The 17756-nt window shown below is 34.8% G+C and overlaps 1 protein-coding gene across 3 annotated transcripts in view; it reads left to right on the forward strand.

Moving 5' to 3' along the window:
• Positions 1-7452: 7452 nt before the first annotated feature.
• The window catches only part of LOC107144785, a 34209-nt gene continuing 23905 nt past the window's right edge, over positions 7453-17756 (forward strand). Inside the window, exons 1-3 of one of the 3 annotated variants that reach the window (XM_015488623.2) lie at positions 7453-7959; positions 16139-16264; positions 17073-17216. In XM_015488623.2, the coding sequence (XP_015344109.2) occupies positions 7890-7959; positions 16139-16264; positions 17073-17216 (340 nt within the window). In that variant the 5' untranslated portion in view covers positions 7453-7889. The remainder of the gene's footprint in view (positions 7960-16138; positions 16265-17072; positions 17217-17756) is intronic. The other 2 variants (XM_015488619.2, XM_048792029.1) reach the window with 2 other exon arrangements.

Consider the following 17756-nt stretch of genomic DNA (forward strand, 5'->3'; position numbering starts at 1 on the left):
TTTCAAACTGGAGTTTTTTAAAATGGAGTTGCTTGGGCTCAGGCCTAAGGCCATTGTCACATATAGTTGTCTCAGATTTCCTCACTTATGCTTCTCCTAGGTTACTGATTCAGTTCCATAATTTCACATTAAAAATAAATATCAGCAAGGTGTGATGGTGCCCAACTATAATCTCAGTGACTTTGGAGGCTGAGGCAGGAAGATCTCAAGTTCCAGACCAGCTTGGGAAACTTAGTGAGACCCTGTCTCAAAAATTTAAAAAAGGTTAGTTAAGTGATTATTTATCCCTGGCTAAAATCTTCAGTACAAAACACACACACACACACACACACACACACACCACACCATTTTAGTCAGCTTTTTTGTTGCTGTGACTAAAAGCCCCAACAAGAGCAATTTTACAGGAGGAAATATTTATTTGGGGCTCACAGTTTCTGAGATCTCAGTCCACAGACAGCTGGCTCCATTCTTTAGGGCTTCAGGTGAGGCAGAACATCATGGTGGAAGCCTGTGGCATAGGCAAGCAGCTCACAGGAGGATCACGAAATAGAGAAAGAATCCATTCACAGATACAAAATATATGTGCCAAAGGAACGCCCTCAAGGAACTATCTCCTCCAGCCACACCCTATCCACCTTCAGTTACCACACAAGTAGTCCCTTCAGGAGATTGATTCACTGATTGGTTGAGGCTGTCATAACCCAATCATCTGTAGTCTAAACCTTCTTGAATTGTCTCACACATGAGCTTTTGGAGGACACCTCACATCCAAATCTTAACACCCCCCCAAAGAATATGAGTTAATTGTAGTTGATTAGAAGTTGTTTTTTGTAGCAACTAACACAGTAACTTTGTTATTGACATACAAGTGCTAAATTACACAGATGAATTTGAATTTGTGGTTTAAAGAAAGAGGAGGAAATATGGGGTAGGAAGGATACTAGAATGAATCAGATATTTTTACCTTATATACATATGTAATTATATGACTGGTGGAATTCTACACCATGTACAATCAGAATTAGAAATTATACTCCATCTATATATGATATTTCAAAGTGCATTCTACTGTCATATATAACTAATTAGAACAAATAAAGATAAATTAAAAATAAAATAATAATAATATAACAAACTAGAATGGATCTCAAATCTCAAATCTTAGCACCAGGCAGTTAGAGCTAATGCATCTGTTAAAGATTTACGTTTGCAGATTATCTGTTAGTAAGTAAACTAGTTTCTTCTGTGATGATCTAGTTTATTAAAAACTTGTAGAACATTACTTTTTCCTACTATGCAAATTCCCATTTAACTTAACTACAGATAATTTGACACAATAGAATGTTAAACATCCTTTTATCACCATAGGAAGAGATGTTTTTATCGCCACAGGTAGTAAAAGACAGTCATTGCCAAAAACCAGATACAATTTCTTGCATCTAATTTGTTAGAAAACCTATTTTAAAATGCATTTAAATAAAGAAAATAGGCTCATATTCTTCAAGGCAGAACAATGCCAATTTTCAAGTATACTTTGAGAACCAAATTTTTCATAAGATTGCAAAAGGCAAATGAGAATTGCAATTTTCAGCTAATGAAAGAGAACAAAGAAAAAATCAACTAAAACTACTTTCATCATTAAAATTAAGTAGAATGTGGAAAATATTTAAATAGTATAAATGCTCAAACCAAATAATATATTTAAAATGTCTTCAGTTTAGTTTTATCAAGTTTTCAGTGCTAAACCTTGATATTTTAAATAGATTTGTATTCCTTGTGAAAACTTTCAGAATATAATGGACTACAGACTTACATTTGTTGGGTTTTGACAAGATCCAGGATTATACTAGAATTCTTATCCTCTAATCCTTAACTCTACAGGATCACCATAATTTTAAGGTGCACAACCTGGGATATAGTTCAATTTGTTTGCCTAAACTCCAACAGGTACCAAGTGTGGATTTCAAATTTTCTCTCTCAATCATAATCTTAAACGTTTGATCTAACATTTATAAATCTGATCCATGCTAATTTGAGGAACTCTCTTATCTATCCTTTCAAGATACATATCCAATGTAGTATAATGGTGGAATTTTAGTGAGTAGAAAGGAGAAAAGATTTGGGGTATCAGCTGTCTCTCTCAGATTTCTTTTGCTTTCCCTGTCTTCTGACCTATATTACATCTTCCTTCAGTTGTTACAGGAAAAGGACAGGTTAGCAAAAAGGGAGAAGATAAAATCAACACTGTACTATTACAATTTATTAATCTTTATTATTTTATAGATTTATAGATAAATTCGTTTGATAGTTTCAAAACTCTCACTGTTGCTGATACTAGAGACAGAGCAATTAAAACAGCAGCCCATAACCCCATGCCCCTATAAGGTTTACATATTGGTGAACATCATAGCTTTTAGCATTTCTTTTCCTACTAAAAATTCTGTTGTAAACATTTCTTTTTAACTTCATGTAAAAATTGAAGGTGTCTATTTAGAAGAGTTTGTGCCTTGGCCTAAGATTCCATTAAATTCTGCAGGGCCTATGTTATGAAAACAAAAAGTCTGAAAATGCTTTTCAAAAGGTGATTGTTTTTAGACAAAACCACTAGTAGTATTTTACCTGCCAATTCTTTTCTGGAAAAATTCTTCTTCTTTGTCTTGAGAATTGGTGACATTGACCTGTGATAATATCTTTAGGACAGAGTATTTCTTTGGGCAGTCTTAAATTATATAGTTATATTCATAGGCATCTTATAAATTGAATAGTTTACCCAACTAAGTAGTTCAGTGTCTAACTCAACCTTTCATCGCTGTGACTAAAATATTTGAGAAGAACAACACAGAGAAGGAAAAGTTTAGTTTGGTTCAGGGTTTCAGAGGGCTCAGTGTGTAATCAGCTGACCCATTGTTCTGGTCTGAGGTGAAGCAGAAAACCATGGCCAAAGAGTGTGGAGACAGAAAGCTGTAAGCTGATGGCAGTCAGAAAAGAAAGAGAGAAAGAAAGCAAGGGGGAAGCCAGGAACAATATTTAATAGACCATCATCATGCACTCAATGATCTATTTCCTCTGGCCACACCTCACCTGCCTACAGTTAACTACCCAGTAATTCATTCAAATTATTAATACTCCAAGTGAATTAATCCACTTGATGAGGTTTTTACCTCTGAACATTACTGCCCTGTCTAACCCATGAGTTTTCCAGGGACATTCTTAGATCTAAACCACAACAGTCAATAATGTTGTTGAATGTGTTTCTGTACTTTCATTGATGGTTGATTATTTATTTACATAATTACAACATAGTTAGTTATCACTTAAATTTCATCTTGTATTTATAACAGAAAAGCAAGGTTAACATGTTCATCAAGACTATTGTATACTCTTAAAAAATCAGAAATTTTTGGCAATGTGATAATCAATAATTAAGCAAAGGTGCTTAGTAAAAGAAATACTTAGCAAAAGAAATACAAACTGTACAAAAGATTCAAAATATTTTCCCCAGATTTATATTTTTCTTTTAGAATGAACTAGTGTTTTTCTACGATTGACACATGTTAAAATAGAAATTCAAAAGTTATTTAAAATTAAAAATTATTCCATAATTTAATAATCAAATATAACCATTCTCAACATCAGTTAGACCTCTTCCCAAATAAATATCATATCTATCCCTATATGCACATAGAAACAAAAATGGGTAGCTGTGTCAGACTCATTAAATTGTGTGCATAAAATAAGTAGTTTTATGCATATTAAATATATAGCAATATAATATGGGCTAGGGATGTGGCTCAAATGGTAGCGCGCTCGCCTGGCATGCGTGCGGCCTGGGTTCGATCCTCAGCACCACATACAAACAAAGATGTTGTGTCTGCCGATAACTAAAAATAAATATTAAAAAAATTCTCTCTCTCTCTCTTTATAAATATATATATATATATATATATATATATATATATATATATATATATATCAATATAATGTTAAAATATATGATATGAGGAATGGATATTGAAAAGAGAAACAGAAGTTATTCTCCAGAAATTGAATCATACAATAATTATTTAAATCACATAATAAATTTAATAATTCTTGAATAAAAAAATGAAACTGGAATGAATCTAAGTGTTTTTAACTTTAAATGTTTAATAAAAACAAATTCATTAATACATAATCCCCCATGCAATTAAGAATAAAGCTTTAAAATACTGAAATTGATACAAAGTTAAGTTTCAATCTAATTAGTATAAATTAAATTCTAACATTAAAGCTGAAGAAATTACCACATCTTACCCTCTTTCTCTGTCCTTATTTTCTGTTATTGTAGCTATTTCTACTCTGTGAAAGTCCTGAAAATTCATACTGTTTTCTCAGATCATAATTTCTATACTTGTCTTATGTTTGTATATTAAGGGATTCAGTGTTCATCTCATCTTTTTTATCATATTCATATAAGACTTTTTGAAAAATTTCTGACTTTGCTTGATTTAATTGTCAAGCATTTTTGGATGCATGTTCAAGTAACGCTGATGGACACTGAAGTACGGACAACTCTATCAGCTCTTAAAATCTCATGATTATCCACATATGGCCTATTTTGGTTTAGAAAATGGCACTGGGGATCTAATACCAGGTTACATCAGGTATACAGAGATAATATGTACATCAAACTTTCTGATCTGAAAAACTTTTAAGTTGAAGGATCAACCACACACTGCACCAAATACAATAATAATTAATCCCAGGATATTATGTGAGTTTTCTAGAAAGGAAAAGAGCTAGGGGCGGGGGGAACAAAGGTGAGAAACATCATGTAGCAATACCACAAAACTTTAGATGCTGCTGAAGCACCTGGTAATTTTACAGGGCTGGGGCCTTCCAGGAAACTGAGACAGCATAAGGACCCCCCTGGCAAGCCCTGATTCTTGCAATTGAGTTAGAAAGATTTCAGACATGGTACTCCATTCCAGACATAAGTTTATGGAAGGGGTAAGAAAAGAGAAAGAGAACACTCTAAAGGGAAAGAGTGGGTCATCTCAGAGAGGAGAGGGACAGTATGCCTCTCCTACACTCCAATTTTATTGGGGATCCCAAAGAAATTTCTAAAGAGTTCTGCCCAGGTCTACCACTTGACTTTTGACTAAAAGCAAGATGACGTCAGACTTTTAAGTCCCCATTGCCATGACAACTCCAGGTCACCTAGGTTCATGCTGACCAAAATACTTATGAGANAGGTAGGAGGTAGAATAAAACTACCTCAGACCTCAAACTCTGTACAGGACCTAGATGTTTCCAGAAGACAGACCAAGCCCTGGGTCATAATCCTAGAGAATGAGACTTTTGGGCTTCACAAGAACAGAATTCCAGACAAATGATAGGTGTTTCGAAGCAGAGGATTATCTCCTCTCTCTACCATTGGTAAAGTACTGAGGAAAAGTGGCAGAAAAGACAAGTGTGGTGTGAAAACATATGAGACTATTGCCAGCAGTAGGGGAAATTCAATAGCTGCTAGAGGTGTAAAGATTCTCAAATCCACACCTCTATGGCAATATATATCTCACATGTTTCTACATCATTGAAATAGTACTAATGAGATATAGCATTTACTATTTCTATGAGACAAGTGATGCTCTTAGCCTAACCCTCCTGATACTGCCTTATTGGCACCATTGGAGAGATGGAGTAATGCAGTATCAATAGACACATAAAAGAATCTTTCTTGTTTTATCTATATCTTCTACTCCAGTTTTGGTAACAATTACAAGATACGAAAATTCAAATTACTGACAGAATTTCCATTCGATAAAAGATGTTTCCTTAGGTGATGAGTTTCAGAAATTCTGCAGTACTATACTGACTCGTTTCCTGGACAGCGCTGATGTCATAATGGGTCATAATACACTTCAGAGGTCTGACTGATAACTGGTCTCATATCAATTTTGATGTTGTACTGAGCACTAGTCAGGACAGCAATTTGGTAATTTGATAGTCATTCCTTGTGTCAATTCTTATTCTTGAAGCTACCGATTTCATTACTTAGCATAGTCATCTAACTCTTTGAGAGTGGAGCTTCGTAAAGTTAATTGACCTGAATAACTCTCCAAAGAGTTAAAATATGAAGAGAAAACAAAAGAGAAAACATCTGGAAAAAAACTTCATCCCTCCTTCTGCCAAGAAGTCAAGGGGTATGTGTTAACATATTTTCTGGGTAAAAGGTAACTAGAAATTGCCTTCTAAAAATGGAGACGAAGAGAGGATATCTGGTTTGTGGTGGAGTAGAGGAGTGGAAAGGGGGAAAGACAGAGACTGAATAAGGGAAGAAAAATGAGAGAGAGAAATGATTGAGTAATTTCTGTCATCATCCTGAAGGTTCAGGTAGTCTGAGAGGAAAGAGGTTCAGGGGATACAGATCTTGTCTCTGTGGCTTAGGACCTGGGTACTTATACAAGTTTACTCAGTGTCTACCACAAACACAGTTGTTGGTTGGTCTAGACTGATTTTTATTTTTTGAAATATATTTCCATTTATTTGACTTCTTCCTAAGGGAACTGAGGAAACAAATGATGTTTTCACAAATATTCTAATATACTTTTTCCCTTTAATGAAGATGAACCTGTGGCTCATAGAAGTGAGGGAATCATTAAACACACATACACACACTTAAAAACTTATTGTTCGGTAATAGATATAAAGTCATATAAAATTTCTTCACTCAGGAGCAAAAACTGTTTTGTTTTAAACTGTGAAGATGAAAATGTGGGCTCCTAATGTGAAATGTCCAAATAAATAAATAAAGCCAGATGGTTGCATTTTCCTATAATCCCAGTGGCTCGGGAGGCTGAGGCAGCATGATTGCAAATTCAAAGCCAGCCTCACCAACTTAGTGAGACCCTGTCTCCAAATAAAAAAATAAAAAGGACTGGGAATGTAGCTCAGAGGTTAAACACCCCCGGGTTCAAATCCTGGTATAAATAAAAGAATAAATAAATAAAATTACAAATAAGAAAACAAAAAGGACACAAACAAACATACACAAAGAGTATTTAACCATGATTACTAAGTTTAGTAAATGGTATTTGGCTCTTTATGGGAAATGACACAGTTGTGCTTACCATGGAGATTAACAGTAAACAAAGAACTCCTATGAGGTAGGACCATTGTTCAATGCAGGACTGAACAGAGCCCACCCCAACATTCTAAACAGTGGCTCATATTTCTGAGGACAACCTGATATTTCTAACAAGGTTGGGGTCTTGTGTGTTTTCTGATGGTGCCTTGTAGAGATGCCTGAATAGCAAAGTTTTCTTCAGTTATCATCAATAAAATCCATTTCATGTTCAAGATATAAGCTGTGTAAGTTGAGACACACAAAGCATATACACCCATCTATATATATATGGGTTTATATATATATTTATATATATATTATTTTTATATTTATATATATATTATTATATTTATATATAATTTATATATATATATATATATAATTAGATTACTTACCTCTCAAAAACAAATTACACCCACCTTCATGAGAGCAGACCAAGAGGTAGTAGCTAAATGATGAATCTACTTCTTTCTTAAGTAAAAATTCAGGAGCAGCAATAAAGGAAAGAAAGGGCAAATGTCCTCTACAGTGTAACTCATGGATTCATGAACTGGGACTGAAAGATACTTTGTCATCATTAACATCCAGCTTTCAAATATAACCTTGGGTTATCAACATCCCTATCAGCTGGACAAGGAAATAGCATGGAGATGTACAGATGTCTGTGTGTTCATGTCTGGCAGTGGCACTTGTCACTTTCACTCATTTGTCATAGAAAACTCAATGGCATGATCAGCACTAACTACAAGAGAGAGTGAAAAATATAATATAGTAGTATGCCATGGTTAAAAGAAAATATCTGTCTCGGCTCCATTTACAAATGACACATTATAATAACTCATGTCATGAAGGTATACAGTACGTATTACTCCACATTTACATTTTTTAGTTTTAGGAATAAATTTTCTATCCATGAGGATGGAGACCGTGTGTGTTTGCTGAGTGCGGCACACAGTGACTCTTATTATATTCTTAAGTATAGATAAATACACATAAACTTTGAACATATACATCTCTTCTTTTTATTGAATTCCTCAGGAAGTTGAATTTACATGAAGATGCTCTGAAGTATTGTCATGAGGTGAACTGAGGGGAATAGAAGTATCAGAGACACTTAGGAACACATGTTAATAGCATGTCAGTGTGACCAAGCAGAAAGCTTGTTATTTTGTCAGGAAGTCATGAAAGTACTAACAACTTAAAACAGTCCCCAAGTGGTAGGATCCTCAAAAATTGGACTCAAGATCCATAAGAGAGACATATCCAGGTCAAGAACTCATCAGATCTAAGTAGCCAATATTCTCAAACTTATCCCTACATATACCCATCTGCACTCCCTATCCTCATCTCTGATTGCCTTATAAACTTTCATATGTGCATGAGTCCTCTGTACTCAGAGTTTGTCTCTTTTGTACAAAGAGGAATAATTACTCTGAATTCTAGATGATCCTAGAATTCAGAGTAATTATTAGCTCTGTTTTTTATACTTTGTACAAATAGAAATACAAAATAAACACTTTGTGTGTGACTTCTTTAACTCATCATTGTATTTGTACAATTTGTCCATGCTGCATATAACAGTCATGTGTATATTATCATTATTGCATATTTTATGAGAATAAAAATAAATCCTCCACTGTTATACTTTGCTGGGCATTTGGGCTACTTTCATTATGAAGAGAGTAAAGTGATATTCTGAACATACTGTTGCATGAATTTTGCTATATTTACATATTTCTGCCAGGCAAAACCTCAGCTTCTATATATCTACTTTAAGCCTCTCAGGCTTTCACACTTTTATTTTCCAGTGCATCACATTACTACCTATTTTGTCCTACACATGCATATTAGTACCTTCATCTACTTTACCTCTTCATATAAACTTGCATTTTCAAAACTCATGCATTCTTTCTCTTATAAATATCGATTTTTACCTCCCCACACTCTTTGATTGTTCCCTTTTGATTCACAAATACATTAGTTACTCCAGTCTCAAAGATAATATTCTCATTAATTACATTGATGAACAACACACATACATACACAGAGAGAGAGAGTGAGAGAGAGAGAGAGAGAGAGAGAGAGAGAGAGAGAGAGAAAGTCAGAGAGAAATACACAAGTCCTGAATTACAGGTCAGTAAACAAATACATGTATGTGTGTCAAACATCACTGCCAAGAAACACACATACTATTTCCACTCAAATCTCCTCCCGTATTGATATTTGCAAATACCCAATGAGTCATACGTTGAACCTTAACCCAATTTTAAGCATCAGGCTAGGAACTTATAATGTACCAAGCACACTGTATTTATCACACACCATTTTACTTTAAGGTTTGCATGATATACATTCCAGAAACATTCAGAAGAGATCTTGATAAAATAATAGATATGGGTGGTGAGCTTGGTTAACATTTTAAACAGAGACAGTGACGTAAGATCATGAATATTTAATTTGTTCAAAAATAAGGATTGATTGTTTCATTTGAGGTTTAAATCTCTAGAGAATGAGAGCATGGAAATGGAGAATAAGGCAAATAGCACCATGTGTCTTAACCCAGGCTGGTAGGCATGAGGAATCTTGAGGGCAGGGCCTAGGTGTAATAAACATGGAGTACTGAAAGATACCACTTCCCAATTCAAAAATAGAGATAACTGTACATGACAAAATAAGTATATGTGGGTGGAGGGCATGGAGAATTAAGTTGGGGAGAAAACTGTTAAGAGGTAGGCAGAATGTAACCAGCTGTTTCAGCTATAATTTCTTGTCCCTGTGTGGAGCTCTAAAGTTTGCTCAGGAATTTTGGTTCTTCTGTGTTGTGACTGTGCCCTGGAAACCATGAACTGGGCTGAGTCTCCAGGCTCATTGTAAGCAGGTTGTCCAAAGAAAAATTTCTCAAAAGAATAGAAATTCTACTGTCTCATAAATTCTGACCTAATCAGAAATAGAGCTTTAGAGAGTAGCATGGCTTCCAATCCAAACCTCAACACCCTATGATAATATAGTGAGCACACAAGTTTGGTTTTTAGAAGGATACAAATTTTATATTCTATGAAGTCATGAGCCATATCTATTCTTAGAGCTCAGCACATGATATTCAGAAAATTTGTTGTTTGAATAAACAAATGAAGTGAGTTCCTACTGTATCCATATGATCTTTGTTCCATTTTCTAGGAGCTTCATACTTAACACTTATATTAGCCACAATCTCTGTACACTTTGGAGGACAATGCCTGGATTCATGAGGAAAGAGTTTCTGAATAGAAATAATTACGCAACTCCCCTTTCACCCTATTTCTCTTTTATGCTTATAAGGGGAAAGGTAAAAGAGCAAAATCTAGGTAGATTAGTACAGGGGGAATCTGAGCATACCTGAAGAAATCCAGTTCAGCATCCCTGCTCAGTTCCTGAAAGAAAGGTATAGCTTGGACCTATTCTTTCATAATATTGCCCTACTGGCACATTCTCTCTCTCTCTCCCTCCTCTCTCCTCTCTCCTCTCTCTCTCTCTCTTTTTTTTTTTTTTTTTGGGGGGGGGGTGGTGGATTTCTGTTTCTGTCCAATTGACAGAACCTCATCACATATATATTTTACTTTTTGGAGAGTGAAGAGGAGGAATTCAGTGGATACATTTTGTGAAAAAAAAATTTTTTAGAAGTCCTATCAGGGAATAGGTGGTAGAATTCATAGGCATAGTATCCACAACATATAATATTAGTCAAACCTAAAAGGAAAGAACAAACATAAAATTAAACCATGCCTAGTATTACCCTAGGAATACCTGGTACTTGGAAATGTAGAACTATGAATTATTAATCAACCATCTTTAAGATTATCCTGCAAATAATGACTCATTGAAGATGAGTTAACAATCTGGAAATATAAAAACATGAAACTATAGATTCTTTAAGCACAAGTGCAACATGTTTTAACCCTGAAAAAAAATTACTTCACTATTTTGTAGTGATACTAAATAAGTATGTTTAAAACTATTATAGATATAAGAAAAATCAAAATACTACAAATAAAAAAATATTTTTACATAATCAGGCTTTCAGAAATGAAAAATATTGTCCTAGAAAATTTATTCTGTGACTGAGTGAAAATTCTCCATGACTCCTATGTGATTGGTCCCTGGGCCCAAAATATAAACCAAAGAGTACTTCAAAGATGAAGTACTCTTTATCATTCCATTTTTAAATTCCTGTGTTTAGCCCTGGAATGTTGAGGGAGAGGGCCAGGCTAACGTAACAGTATTTGACCAATTATTAACACCCACATCAATGGGAATGAAGCTAATATTAAAATAGTCTAGCATGTGTTCAAAGTAAGGGAGAGACAACTCTTTCCAAACAATATCCTTTTCAGTTAACTGCGGAGTTCATCTGGTGCTGTTTCCTTTCTGGACCTGCAGACTAAAAGTTTCAGGAAATCAGTTTGTATAGTTGGCAGTATATCTCCTAAATATTTTTTTTAATTTTTGAGATTTTGGTTTTATATTAATTTTTTAATTGACACACAAAATTGTTCATGTTTACAGAGTGCTATATTATGTATTAATAGATATGTATTCTATATAATGTTCAAATTAGCATGGGCACATCTGTCTCCTTAAACCTTTATTATTTCTTTGAAATGAAAATATAGGTAAGTTCAACAACAAATGAGACATAAATGGAGAGCATTACCTACATATAAATAAGTGAGATAAATAGAAAATATGAAAGAGAGATTAAGATAAATCAAGATAAAAATTTAAAGTACGATTACTTTATCAAAGTACGATTACTTAATCAAAGATATTTCTGAGAATTCTTGAGAATAGAGTCAGAATGCAAATTCTTAGAATTGGGAAACATCATAATCTTGCTATAAGATTGACAAAGTAAATTCAACCCCAAGTATACTATACCAAAAATTTAAAACTCCAATATAAAGATTTCAATATAACTATTGAGAAAATACCTTCCAAGGAATGATTTGTCAAACAGTAAATTTTTCAAAATCAATCATGGAAAGATAGACAAGATAGTGTGTTGAAGATAAAGAACATTCACAGTCGGACAAAAATAAAGATAAATAAAGACATTTTAAGGCAAAATGATAAACAGGTTTTAAAAAGACTAATGGAAAGAATCTAATCAGAAAAATTAATTTGAACACAGAGGAAATACGATAATCAGGAACAAATGGTGAGCTAACAAATGGGTTACTCTGCAGTTGGATACAAATAGGCTTTGATGTTCTAAACCCCCCAAAATACTAATTATTAATGCAAAACTGATAAAAGAGGTATAATCAAAGTATTTGATATCAATAATATGTAAGAAAATGACCAGAATTTAAAAGTATCCTCCGCTCCTTATATTGCTCAGAGAAAAGGTAAAGTCATTGACACAGACATTACCCTGCCCTCAAGAAAAAAGAGAAACAGCCTAATCTATGGTCTTCCCATGAGAAAGCCACTTGCTCAATATGAAGTGCATAGAGATTTTTAAAGATTGGAGAGTTTCCTTATTTATTATTAACTGTTATAACAAATCATCACAAACATGAGCTTGACACAATATGAATTTTTTCTTACAGTCCGGGAGATCAGAAATCTAAGTAATGTCATATGAGTCTAAAATCAAGGTATTGACACTATTGGTCTCTTCTAGAGGTTCAAGTGCAGAATGTTCCTTCTCTCTTCCAGCTCTAGAGGATTTTTGAATTCCTTGGTTTAGAGCTCCATTCTCTCTCTCCCACTCCTACCTTTCAATATTGGTGGTCAAGTCAACCCAGCAGAGCCTCTCTAGTCTTATTTAATTTAAATTTAAATTTATTTTGAAAGAAACTCTCACATGGTTGCTGGGGCTGGCCTTGGACTTGTAACCTTCCTGTATCATTTTTCTAGAATCACTGAGATTGTGGGAATGTGCCATTGCACCCAGCATTCCTTGGTCTCTTTCTTTACTCTGACTTCTTCAAACTGTTGTCACAGCATTTCTCCTGCCTTTTCACCTTCAGGCTTCATTCTTAAAAATATCCTTAGGATTATATATGTAGGATCCTCCCTTATAATTCAAAAAAATCTCACCACAAGCTCCTTAATTGAATAACACTTATAATGTTCTCTTGGTCACAGAAGATAATATTCACAGGTTTCAGGAATTAAGATATGAATATCTTAGGGAGGCATCATTAAACTTTCTATGACCATCACGAAATGTGTTACACAGAGTAATAAATGTATATTCAGGTAATAAATATTAAAATATTTAATATTAATTTCACTCTAGGTGACAACAGAGTAACAAGATATACACATTGCAACCAGCTCAATAAAGACCACATATACACACCTAAGTTGGGCCAAATTAACATTATTAATACTCAAATTTTAAAGATTCTATTCTCCATGAGTTTCTGGCACACAGTGAGCAACTTTGTGAATGAAATATTTAGTATATTTCTTTAACTTCCATTCAATTTAACAGAAATAATGAGCATATAAAAAGATGATCCATAACCTGGTCATGTTCCCTGGAAATAAGAAAACTCCATTTTTTATATCAAACATTTCTCTTCTTTCTCCTTTTGAGACCAGGAATACCCATAAGTGTAGATGTTTCAACTAGATATGAGGGTGAAGAGTGAGAAGGGAAATATAAATGTGGCTGAGATCCAACTGAGCTCTCCTGTCTGCAACTGATACATGCAAAATAAAGCCCAAGCCCAGATCACAGCAAGAACACCAGGTCTTCTACTTTTCCTTGGGGATATGGTTATTGCATCTATGTATAACAAAGCTTGAGATTCAAGGGAAATCTAGAAAAGAAATGCGTACAAGTTCAAGGATATAAGAGCAGGGTTGGGTTGGAAAAGACGTAACTAAAGAAATGATAGTTTTCTCAAAAATAAAGGGGAAGACTCACTAAGTCTGAACCTGAAAAGTGACACTCTACTGGTAATTGCAAGAAAGTATCTGACAACCAGAGGGTACAGATTGAAGAATGTAAAAGGATTCTTAATATTGTTAATAACTGTTTTTACCTTCCAGAAAGAAGGGGTGAAGTTCCTATTATCTCTTCATGGGTGAAGAAGGGAGGCAGAGATTTAAAATGGTTCTTAATCTCTGGTCATTCACAACCTCTTATCTCCATTAAAAAAAAAAAAAACATGAAGTTTTACCCTGATTTAAAAAAAAAAAGATGAAGTTTTACCTCACCCACCTAGTCTTAACATGATAGGTTCTCAAATTTATCTCTATAAACATGTACTCCTTCATTCTCCATTCCTTACTCCCTTTTCCTTAGACCCTCATACATACACATAAACTCATACCCTCACAGATTAAATCTTTCTATTCACATTCCACAGTGCAGGCATTCCTCAAATCTTCTTTCTTCTAACCTCATGCTTTGAATGACACAATCTTCATTCAACTCATAGAAATAACCCTACTTTAGTAGAATGTCGAATGGTGTAGTCCAATTAATAATGCATGACATTATCAAAACCATTTTCCCTCTTTCAAACTCCTCTCTCTATTCCAGATTACATAATCCACTATCTAGAATCTCACATCATCTACCTCCTATCCATGAGTCACACTCATTCAATAACATTCTGATAGTCTTTGCAGATCTTCCAAAATGAATAAGGTCACAGTCTCATTCAAACCTAATAGCTACAGTGTAACTGCTTGTCCTTCAAGAGTCCATAGTTTACAGATAACAGTCCATGCAAGAGGAAATATACAGGTACCAAACAATGCCACAATGTCTCCCAGATATATACTCACACTGTATTCAAACACAAGAAAACCTCAGTCATACACTCACTCATAAATATGGTAAAAATAATAGCCTATACACAGACATACATATGCCAGAGACATTCACAAACATGCATACTTTCTAAAAAAGTTATACCACAAACGATATATTTTGTCATCTCTATACCAAAATCATACACATGACACTCTCCAGTGATGTAAAAAATAAATGATGCAAAGAGTAAAAATTTGAGAGTAAAAATTTGCTTAACAAATTGAAACTTATTGACAAAGGAAAGGACTTATGTGCTTATGAGTTCATTTATTAAGAATTAAAATTTTGCTATTTAATAAAGCTTGTGAATTCAAAGGTATGGCCCTTTCCATTGGAAATACAGAGGAAAAGGAAATAAGTGAAATTAGGAAGTTTTATAATATATTTTAAATTCATGGTAGAGGTAAAGTTGTTTGAACAGGACAGAGTATGCAAGGGAAAAAACCCAGCGACTCAGAATGTACTCTTAAGTTGGTAATATTCTAAGATCAGATCTGATATGATGACAAGAGATGAAAAACTTAGAACCCTGTGTGGGCAGGGGGACACTGTGTGAGTCTGAGAATGTGCCATACCAGTGACAAGGCCAAGGAGTTGCTGTGACACTTGAGAATACATAGGCACTCCAGACTGGAGGTTCAGTCTGGAGCCAGTTGTAGAGAAACCCACAGAATCTCCTGTTAAGCGAAGAACTCATCACCCCTCACCAGGCCCTTGTGCTTCAGAAGCCCTGCCAACAGCAGCCACAAGGAGCACTTCTTTGGAAGAGATGAGGTGGGACAAAAGTTGGAATCACTGGATTCTTTCCTACAAATTCTAACTCTTGAATGAAGATGCAGAAGTTTTATATGGTAATCTAGAGGTGACAAGCGAAAACATTTTACCTGCATACCGGAGTCAAATTCATTTTTAAGATGAGTAAAGACGTCCAAACAAATAATAAAGGTGACTTCCTATATGCCAGGAAAGATTTTGAGTCTCTGATACACTTACAAAAGCACATGCTAATTCTGAGTAATGCAGCCCCACAAAGATATATCAATCCAATAAACATTTTTAATACATAGATTTTGGAAACTTAAAAAGCAAGTTAAATATAATCTTCATGATGACAAACAAAATATGTGTTATTTTACGTAGTAGTTTTTGAATGATTGTTTAATCTAAAATAATGTCATATATTTGATTCTCCCTCTTTTGTTCAATAATGTTAGATTCAGAAAAATCAACTGCAATGTTGGGACCTTCAGGGCTGACCCAAGATCACAGGTACACAACACAGGACTCTACCCCTGAAAATATCTGCAGCACCTTTTCATCAGATAAAGTCACTAACAGAGGTATGAGGTAGAGGAGAGGCGGGTCTGAATGTTTAACAGATTTAATAGAACCATGCCCACTTCTTAAGGAATTCTCAAAGAATTTTTATCATTTTGGGGAGCTAGAAATTATCTATCTGTACCACTGTCCATCACTCTCTCGCTCCATATATGTGTGCAAACACACACACACAAACATATTTAATTAAAAATTATGTTGACCTATTCATATATACATGAATAGACAAATATGGATGTAAATATATATATCCAGGGCCAGCAGCCAATTTAGGTGTTCTGGCCCTGGTACTCTTCTCCAATGGGAGAAGTTTGCCTGGGTTGACAGGAAAACTTTTTTCTCTTGGGCTATTCTGTCCAAAATCTTCTCATGTCATTTAGGAGTTCTTTTGTAGACACATGAGAGAGTTTAAACAATGTAAAGATCTCTCTGAAAGACAATTGTTTGATTATTTATATAATTCCCCTCCGTTCACACTCTCTATATATGTATACACACACACACACACACACACACACACACATATATATAATGTCTGAAAAAATATCCAATCACATCTGTTTTTTTTAAAGAGAGACAGAGAGAGAGAATTTTTTAATATTTATTTTTTAGTTTTTGGTAGACACAACATCTTTATTTTACTTTTTTATGTGGTGCTGAGGATCGAACCCAGTGCCCTGCACATGCCAGGTGAGCGCTCTACCGCTTGAGCCACATCCCCAGCTCCAACACATCTGTTTTTGAATGACACAGAGCCCAGATAATTGCTGTATCTCAATGTTTATTGCTTTTTTTTTTCATTCTAACCAGAGTTTCAGAAGTTTAAAGAGGTTGTTCCTGTACCATGTGCAGCGGTCCCAGACTGGACTCATCCATCAGGAGGAAATTCATTAGCCTCAGAATATTTCACCTATGCACCCCCCACCAGGAAGCTTATTCCTACTGGCAAGCATGGTAAGGCAGATGCGAAAGTGGGATCTGAGCTCAAGCAAATGGTACAGTTGAGGTGCTAGTACAACCCTTACTCACTTCACTGATCTTTGAAATATAAAAGAGGGATTCAAGGCAGAGGGACTAGTACTGAGGCCCATTGAGAGGTAAAAATAGAGAATGTGCCTTCCAAATTGAAAAAAAATCCTCTGTAGAAACCTGCGTATGAACACTGGGGCAGCTATGGATGGGTGAGACAGGAGACAGGGCAAGATGTATATGGAATTTGATCAGAAACTTCCCCCTCAGATAGCAAGACTAAAGCTCACACACTCACATGTTATAAAACTTCAAACTAGGTATGATCTCATTTCTCCTTCCTTTTACTTACTCTCATTGAATTGTCTCTTCTCCATCCATCTTTCCCTTTCTCTATAAGCACCACTACATATGTGTTTCCCTAAACCCCAATTCCTATATAAAACCATTCTCTGATTCATCTCTTTACCCATTAAACCTATTGAAAGAAATCCATATGCAACAAAATGAAACTGAATCCCTTTC

The sequence above is a fragment of the Marmota marmota genome, unplaced genomic scaffold, assembly GCF_001458135.2.
Source record: "Marmota marmota marmota unplaced genomic scaffold, marMar, whole genome shotgun sequence".
NCBI lineage: Eukaryota > Metazoa > Chordata > Mammalia > Rodentia > Sciuridae > Marmota > Marmota marmota.